General features: G+C 41.7%; 2 protein-coding genes across 5 annotated transcripts in view; both read right to left on the bottom strand.

Moving 5' to 3' along the window:
• The window catches only part of col12a1a (collagen, type XII, alpha 1a), a 47,238-nt gene extending 46,329 nt beyond the window's left edge, over positions 1-909 (bottom strand). For 3 of the 4 annotated variants that reach the window (XM_031752956.2, XM_039603304.1, XM_039603306.1), the window contains exon 1: positions 723-909. The gene's annotated coding sequence lies outside the window, so the exon portion shown is untranslated. The remainder of the gene's footprint in view (positions 1-722) is intronic. The other variant, XM_031752957.2, reaches the window with a different exon arrangement.
• A 3,143-nt stretch (positions 910-4,052) lies between these two features.
• LOC116330589 (cell cycle control protein 50A-like) lies at positions 4,053-9,454 on the bottom strand. The gene is made up of 7 exons (XM_031752960.2): positions 8,989-9,454; positions 8,157-8,276; positions 6,721-6,828; positions 6,543-6,630; positions 6,261-6,404; positions 5,963-6,172; positions 4,053-5,058 (listed from the first exon to the last, which is right to left on the bottom strand). The coding sequence occupies exons 1-7, from the start codon at positions 9,229-9,231 to the stop codon at positions 4,865-4,867; spliced, it is 1,107 nt and encodes a 368-aa protein (XP_031608820.1). The 5' UTR covers positions 9,232-9,454; the 3' UTR covers positions 4,053-4,864.
• Between the last annotated feature and the right edge of the window lie 23 nt (positions 9,455-9,477).

The following is a 9,477-nucleotide window of genomic DNA, read 5'->3' on the forward strand; positions in this document are numbered from 1 at the left end:
TGGTTCTCGCTCATATAAGACCTACGGGGATGAAGACTGAGGACCTTATAATATCACTAAGTCTGTGATATCACGGACTACTCAGTGATGATTAATTTTCATGTATATGAAATGGAAAATATTTGACTCCTCTATCCGTCCCTAAATCTTCACAAACTTGGGAAAAGAAAAAAAATCACAGAAACAAAAGTTTGTTTTTAATGCATTCATTTCCTGTTGCAGATTTACTTGGGTGTGATTAATTTGCATTTTTGACATTACTTTATTATTAGAAACTCATAAGCCGCCCTCACACGGGACACTTCAGGCTGAACTCGGATTCTTTAAACTTAACCACGGGCTGTGCGCTCCGCCTGGTGCACATGTGAGGACACTGCAGCTCTGGATCCAAATGGATCTCTTGGATCACATAAAAATAAAATATTACGAGGCTAAATCTAAGTTACAACAGGCTTACCTGCCTCTCACAGTGGCTGCATTTAAATCTGTTCAGCTCAACAAAAAAATCGAGCTCTTATCTTAAAAATCTCCTAATCTCAGATCAACAAGTCATTTCAAACTTCTATAATTTGCTTTGAGCATTCACCTTGGTTTGGTGATCAAAGCGCATTAAAGTGAAAAACTGTGAATAAAAATTTAAATATTGTAGCAAAATTTTGTGCGGAAAAATAAAAGTTGATCTTTTTAACTTAATTGTTAGAAATAAAAGTTTGTCTACTCACCTATTGAAGTTCCCCCAAAATTCTGAACGGACCAAATGTGAGCGCAGCCCGCTTGAAGCCTCCCCCCTCAGGAAAGTAAGAAATTTCAGGAGCTGCTCCTGGACCCCTTTCCTCTCTCTCTGGCTACTGGAAGCTCCGCCAGCAGATGTCCAAGAAGGGAAAGCCTCTTTCCAAGTGGGAAGAATCTTTCCACCATCGGCTACTTAATAAGGGGGGAGTTCCCAGTTCTCAATTTACCATCATATGGGCTTCTTACGAAAGCGCCATCCTTCACTTGATGTATGTCCCCCGCTAAGACCGACCGGGTGTTCGGAAATTACATTTTTCCCAGCATTCCTTCGGTCTGGCGACGAGTTTCCAGCCCCAATTGTGACTTAACAGCAGGGGCACCTTTGAGCAGAGCGCACTGAGGGGAACTTTCTTATTTGCGCAATGAGGAACATTATTCAGCTTATTTACACAGATGTCAGCTGAAATTAAAACTTCACTTTTTCATTTATAAACAATAATCTTTTTTTGTTGTTATTCTCCCCATAATGCGCTCAAGATGCTTAAAGAAACAAAAGCGAAATCACATCAGTCCGTTTGTCTTTCAAGTTTTTTTTAAAAATACAGAGGACTGAGTTTAGTTGACTTTTATTGGGGAAGCCCTGGATTTTGAGCAGCAGCTGCTCCTGAAACTGAGAGTCGAAGGTTTATGGCGCCCTCTAGTAGTCAAACTAGAGACAGACAGCAGATACAGGCTTGGGAAATAAGTCTAAAGCAGGGGTGTCGAACTCCAGGCCTCGAAGGCCAGTTTCCTGCAGGTTTTAGATCTCACCCTGGGTCAGCACACCTGAATCAAATGATTAGTTCATTACCAGGCCTCTGGAGAACTTCAAGACATGTTGAGGAGGTCATTTAGCCATTTGAATCAGCTGTGTTGGATCAAGGACACATCTAAAACCTGCAGGACACCAGCCCTCGAGGCCTGGAGTTCAACGTCCCTGCTCTAAATAAAATATACCACTGGGAAATACTTGGGATATTTCCCAAAGTAGAATAAATGATTTTGTAGGTTTTAGTTAACAATACCAACATTCCTTTATCTGCATGATAAATAAGCAGTGATTTCAAGCATCTGATACTCTGAACTTTTACAGAGTTACACCATGAGACAAACACCCAGGAGGGCGATCTTGTTTCACCGTGGCTTCCTGGGCATCACAGCACTAACAGCTCATTTACAACATATCCATTCCCTGTGAGGAGATCAAACAAGAATCACAGATGTAACCAAGATACAACACAAGTTAATAATCTAGACTTCAAACAGCCTCGATGATGCATCGTCAAATTACAGGCATTTTTCTTTAAAAGACAGTTTGGGTTAAAACACTGGGGTCGGGACGCGGGCGTGTTTTATCCAAAACACAGAGTGAGACATCTGAAATTAGCCTGACTCATCAAATCTCAGACGAGAGCTGACATACCAAACACAGTGAGACTCATTGTGGCTCTGTGGAGCAGAGCGTCCTTTGACCCACCCTTTAGATGATGATGGGCATGCTGTTGTCCTCCTGTTCAAAGAGGGGGAGGAATGAAGGCACATTATTGCTTCAAAGGCTTCAGTTTCTGTGTTCGTGCTTTTAAAAAAACCAAAGAAATAATATAAAAATAATTTGGACATTCTTGTTGGGAGAAATTTGCTCAAAGTTTGCTTGCAAAGAACTCGACTCTGGTTAACCGCAGCAATCAAATGATGCGCTGGAACAGTGCTTGTTCTGGGATTTAGCAGCAAGGGTTTGCTATTTGCTAACAAGAGCTCCAGATTTCTAGTATTATGGAAGATCAGCAAAGCCTGGCACAATCTGAATGTTGACTTTGCAAGATTTTTTATCTGCAGCATACAAGAATAACTACTAAAACCCCAGCTCCTCTACAGTAATACAGCAGGCAGATATTTATCCTCCAGGCTATAAAAAAGTCAAGGTTCTGTCTCCAGAACCTGGAAATCCAAAGAGACACTTTCATTTTATGTAACTTGCTGAGAAATACACCCTGCCATCCTGTACCTCCATCTAAAGATTCACATAAAGTAAAAACAATATTTCAAGCAAACATTTGCTCGTGATTTACTTATAATAAACTTTAAGACACCACACTGCTGGAGGAGTCTTGTGATCACAATGATGCACAAAACAGCACCGTTGGTCAACTGACAAGAAACAACTTCACTTCAAATCACCCCAAATCCATACAGTAATGCTGAAAGATCATCACCTTTCCAGATGTTTGAGTTTTTCTCCTGTGATCTCAGTCTGTCTGTGGGAACCACCGGACCTACGATTAGGCCCTTAAAGGCTGATAAAGCCAAATGGTGACACCTGCTGGTCAGCCCTGTGCATTGCAGTGAGTTCAGTTTAAAGATGAATTCAATGGTATATACAGTCCACAATTCATATAACGTTAACTAGGCATGAATGAATGTAAATCTAATTACTGTATTTCATATCTACGTTTTTAAAGGTTTAGCTTGAGCCTTTTGACAAACCTGGTTTTTTTAATGATAAATACAGCAGATAAAAGTCTTCTTAACATAAGTTACCTCTTCATTTGGCCTAACCTTCCACAGTTCACAGAGATTATCAGTGTGGTGTGTTATTGATGATCGCAGGAGTTTTTGTCATGTATTTCAGTGTCTGAGTCACTCGGATTCCATTCAACATTCTGATGATGGTAATCAGCTGGTAAGACGGGCGTGCCTGAATCCAGAGCGGTCAGTAAGAGGAGCACAGAAGCATTAAGAGTAGGAGAGTGTATAAGAGATGTTATACACAACCTCCTCCTTAGCTGGATAAGTGGTGTCGTCCACACAGGTGTGGCTTTAAGTAGACGAGAAGGTGGTTTTACTTTAGTTTCTTTTATTGGTAGCAGTTTACAACATCACACCATTAAGCATTAGTAAGATATATTTTAATGATAGTTACCAGCAGTGATAGCTCTGTGTGGTGCAACAATAACACATCTGTATTGATAAATGACATCCTAAGGAGGAGTAATGATCTATAAATAATGAATGAAACATTAGCTCATATCTGGATTTAAAAATAGTACATACTAAGGAGTAGTGATATATAAATGATGAATTAAGCACTTACTAATACTTAATAGTGTGACATCATTATAAAGTGCTACTTTTTATGTGATTAAATTCTTGAGGGGTTTGTTTTCCCTTATTTCATTAAGTTAATAAATGCCAATAAAACACATCAATATCCCCACTAAACACAGTGGCATGGATAACTGTAGCAGTGTGAGTTGTACCATTATAATCACAAATGACAGCGATACATTGACCAAGTTCTTTAATTGGACCCTACAAACCTTATAAAAAGCCAAGGAGCTCAAATTGAAACAGTTTTAACAGCATAATAAACCAAGAACAGTCCAGAAGGGCGAAACACGGGGGAACCGAACAAACGGGACACTTTTAAAGTGCATATCGTTTGGTCAACGTTAACCAATCACAGATGATTTCACACTCTGGCCGAACCACTAACAAACAATAAATTAAGAATTCTCGTGCTCCACCCACCCAGAGACACCACCTTTGAATTAGGAATACTGTATAAAGTAAGTTTTATGAATAATAAATAAAAGACTGGCTCCTCGGTCACAGTGGAGGGCAGAAAAGCACATTTCTGTTATTACTTCTTATTAATGCTTTATGACTGTTGAATATCAGTATTTATCCAAGCAATCATAGTCACCTTCAGTATTCAAGGTAATCTCAGAACCCACAGAGGTATGTCAATGAAGTATTACGGTACATTCATCAGCAGGACATATAACTTTACATAATAGGGACAAAAACTTGCACTAAAATTACATACATCCTTCAATAATTAAGCCATTCGCAAAGCACTGCTAAAATGAAACAGATACTTTGATAATGTTCAGATAAATAAAAGACTGCAAACCTGAAGATATAAAAAGACATTCTCAGCAGATCGGCCTGAAGCTATATACACAGAGACACACGGAGACGCCTCGCTACGCTTAAACACAGCTTTGATGAGAAACTGGAGACGCTACCGCACGACAGCCTCGTACAGTGTACGCACTCGTGCATGCAGAGGCCGGAGCGTGGAATGCGCCATTTAGCTTGGGATATCCGCACTGGTGTTGCGGTTGTCGTATTTGTGGTGGATGATGAGCAGAACCACACCCAGGAAGAAGCAGATGGAGCCCACGGTGATGTAGGCGATGCCCAGGAAGGGGTTCTTTCCTCCCATCCAGGAGATGGTGCTCAGGATCATCCGCTTGCGACCATCAAAACTGAGTACGGGGTAATCTGATTACATGCGGTTAAAGAGAAATGACTGAGCACACACACACACGAACAACTGATACACCCTTAATCTACTGAGATTCGAGAAACCAGAAAAATGATCTTTTCAAATATCTTTACACTCAATGGACACTTCATTAGGTACACCTGGCTGTTGTCTTCACAACAGGCTTAATGGCACAGATTCAACAAGGTGCTGGGAACATTTTGATTTTGAAGGTATTTTGGAGATAAGGAGAAACTCCTGTTTCACCACATCCCAAAAGTGTCTCTATTGATTTAAATCCATTGACTTTGGAGGCCGTTTGAGTGCACTGAACTCTTTATCACATTCAAGGAACCAACTTTATGACGTGGTGCGTTATCCTGCTGTAAGGGCCAACAGAAGATGGATACACTGTGGCCATAAAGGAATATAAAATAATAATCTATTTGTGGCCTGAGAGGAGAAAAAAACAAAACAAAACAAAACAAACCCCCCCCCCAAAAAAAAACAGGCAGGCCACCACGACCATTCCTGCATCCTAAATGCTGCCCTGTGATTGGCTGAGTCAGTGTTTGCCTCAACAAGCAGTTGACTTTGTTAGGTGTACCTAACTAAGTGGCCCAGAGTGTATACTTACTTGAGTATATGTAGATGTGTTTAAAATATTTATGTCTGCACAACTCTTGAATCAAAAGCTTCTCCGTGTGCTAATCAAAAAGCAGAGATACTGCAAGTAAAGCCCTTTAGACCGTCTGATCTGGAACACAGAGCACAGACTGAGGACTGACATGAGGATGATTTAAGATTACTTTTGATACAATTATTTTAACCTGTTAAGCTTTATAAGACAAAACTCACGCTGGCCTGTTCAAAGCAGCATGTCTAACTCTAGTAATGAGATTACTGGAATGTAAAGGATACTGTAGGTGATGTTCAACATATAATTCCCGTTGGGGAGAGTTGGGGTGGCGCCAGACTTCTTCTGGATGATGCGATAGAGTTTCCGAAAGGTGGGCAATGCAGCCGTGCGCATCCACACGATGAAGTCCTCATTGATAAAGCCGTTGTTTTCGGGATCCGACGGGTCCAGCTCGTACACCGGCTTCGCCCAGTTCACCGGCTTCGCTGTGTCTGAGAGAGATGGAGACAAAACCCAGCTGGTCATTGCAACTCGAGCCTGCGAGCTTAGAGGGGCCTGTGAACTGTGTGCAGATGTCACCTTTGAAAGCTAAAGTCAGGTTGCTGTTTCCAGCGGGATTCCTGAATTTCACATGCTTGTCCGTCCACCACGCAATGCCTTTTTTCACCAGAGGAATTTCAGAAATGCTGTTGTTGGAATCGACGTAGTACAACACCAGAGTGTCTGAAACACATAATCAGTATGTTCAGTACTGATATCAGGCTCTACAAAGCTTTAACACAGCAGTTTTAAACTGTAGACAAGACTCCAGTTAAGCCAAACAGCTGAGAGAGGGAAAGTAAAGTTGTTCAACACGCTCACCGTTGAAAAGGCTGTTAGCTATGGCCCCACACGGAGCAATGGACACATCTCCGCTCTTACGGTACGGCTCACACTCCTTGCTGGGGTCCTGGAAAAAGAACATAATGTTCACCTGATGGAAGAAACATTCACTGGATTCTCTGAATTATGTATAGGCACAAAAAGTACAGCAGCATACCGTCAGAGCAGACAGGTCACCGTTCAGCTGTCTATCATCCCTGGACTTCACATAGCGTCTGTGGTTCTGGTAGAAGTTGGACAAGCCGTAGTACATGAAGACATTGCTCTGTACGAGAGAAGAGACGGCATCGCTGACAGAATTAGGAATCAGTAACGACTAGGATGAATGAGCAGCTTTTCTGTGACAGTCTTACACACAATCTCTATGATCAACATCATAAATCATCAAGATGAAAAGATTCCCCTTCGGAGAGGAGTGATGGACAGTGATGGAAATTCATTTTAACTCACTGGTTACGGGGACTGGGAGATAAAACCAAATCTAATGATATCCACACATATTTAAAAATAAATAATACATTTGTAAAAAGGTTAACAACATAGAGGGGCTTTATCTAATGTGGGACATCAGTCTTCTTGCCAATCTGTGCCTTCATAAAAAGTTGTGGTGTTTGATCAGGTAGTGATGTTTCTCCCACAGCGTTACAGCACCGGTGTATCTTTGTTTCGAGCAATCAGGCCAGTTTTACAAATTGCTTTTTGTGCGCACCACCACAGCTCACCTGGTTGAGTTAGCAACCCATATACCAAAGGCTGTGCACGTTTATTTGAGTTATTTCATTCCTGCTTTCTCTCCCCATTTTCTCTGCTGTCTGTTAAATGAGGACTAAAAAGCCCTAAAGTAAATTTTAAATAACCTGATTTTATACCTACTCCAGCCAGAGACAATAACAGGTGCTGGAAATCTACAAGGAATATAAAAATAACATGGTACAATGCAATAGCGCTGCTGCAAAACGACAAGAGAGCGACACTCCAGAAAATCATTAATCTTGCAAATTCATAAGCGTTTGTTTTCAGTATGAGGAGAACGCTGAAATAAACATTTAAAGTCCAGCTCATTTATTTTGCTGCTCAGTGCTCCTGTTCGTTTCTACACAACTCACTTCATCAGGTTTGTTAAACTGAAAGAGCACATGATTCCATTTTCTGTTGAATGTGAATAACTTTGTTGACAAAAATACTTCACCTTCAGGTGATTCACTCAGTTCAGGATGCAGTGTACTTAATACAAATACAGGTTTCCTTCTGCTTCTCAGAAAAGAAGCATGCATACATTTTAATTTAAAAATGCTATTTTACAAGCCAAATGCATGCTGTTAAATGAGACGAGTGCAGACGAGCAACTGAGAGCTTTTTATAAATAATCAATAAAGCTTTCTGAAAGCTGCAGAGCATATTTTAAACCTACAACAATCAATAGTAAAGCAGCCTCTAAACAAACCTTGAGTGCTCTTTGCTTGTACTCAAAATAGATCTTAATGGACAATTATTGTTAGGATTGCACAAGCAGCACTCTCCGTCCTGCAGGTGAATGCATGCATTATTCACTGAATCCAAATGACTGGAAGCTGGTGCAGGATCTGAGCTCACCTCAAACGGCTGGTGCAAAGTGAAGTTGACGGTGCAGACACAGGGCTCTGTGGTGTTCCAGGTGAAGTTCTTTGCACAGTTGTAGCACGGGCTGTCACTGCTCACACCAGTGTAGTCGATCTGAAGCAAAGAGGAAATAAACTGATGTCGAAATACACTCAGTGCCCTGTTTATTCAGTGCATCAACATGACTAGAAAAAGTTACAGACTTGAATCAAATACAGGAACACTTTGTTTAGTGCACAGGCAGCAATCACTGATGATCACAGCAGCCCTCAAAGGCCCACTGTGAGGCAGGAACCCCGGACACATCCTGTGTTTCTTACCTTCTAGTCCAGCTTTGTTTATACTGTTTTGAAGCCATGCGAAATCCACTTTAGAGGCTGTGGTTTGTGGTGCTGTTGAACCACACTGCCCAAACTATGATCATCCACACTGATACAAGCCGTGATTCTGATCATTTTCTAGCCTCATTAATATTAAATAAGTTGTACTGGGACTCTCCATGTCTCTGATGTTTCTACCATCTAATATCGACCTTTATTACAAGTGTGTAGGAACTTAAAGGCAACCACACTTCAAAGTAACGTCGAATGAATGCGCTTCAAACTGAAACTCAACACTATGTTGTTCATCTTTACACTCAACATTGTTAACATTGGCGTGACGTAAAGAAGCTACGTCACTTATCGAAGAACCACTTATTCCTGTTTAGTGAACCTACTTCAGCAGGTTTACTGTGTGTATAAATGGTGTGTAGCTACACCGGGCTGTGGAGAAGAGCCGAGAAGAAGCCAAAGTCGGTTAAAGGCGGACAGGAGCGCGACTGTACCTCAAACTCTTTGATGTTGTTGGATGTGACATACAGGCCGATGCCGATGGGGATGAAGATGAGCCCAATGACGAAGAAAGCCGGCAGCACACTGCCTGCTGTCAGGATGGGCTGCCAGGCTGGAAGTCTCTGCTGTTTGAACGCCGTGTTGTCCGGTTTCTTATTTTTCGAAACGCCAGTGCCGCTCGAAGCGCCGGAGTGGTGTCCGTCCTCTTCCTTAGCGTTGTAGCTCGACGCCATCATGGCTGCGGTCCGCTTCGAGTTGAGTAATCCTCTCTGACAGACAGCCGAGCTGCTCCGTTAATCCCACACGGTAAGTAAGACGCGGAGCGTTAAGGCAAAGGGTAAAACTGTGAGCGAAGTGAATTTTACCCCCAGTCTAATGAAAATATCTGCTCATTGTAGCGCTGACTTCTTGTTTGCCTTCATCTGCGGTTCTCTCTCCAGAAGAAGAAGCCGGAAGCTTTCGAACCAATAGCAAGAAGCAGC

Source organism: Oreochromis aureus, linkage group 19, assembly GCF_013358895.1.
Source record: "Oreochromis aureus strain Israel breed Guangdong linkage group 19, ZZ_aureus, whole genome shotgun sequence".
Classification (NCBI taxonomy): Eukaryota; Metazoa; Chordata; class Actinopteri; order Cichliformes; family Cichlidae; genus Oreochromis; species Oreochromis aureus.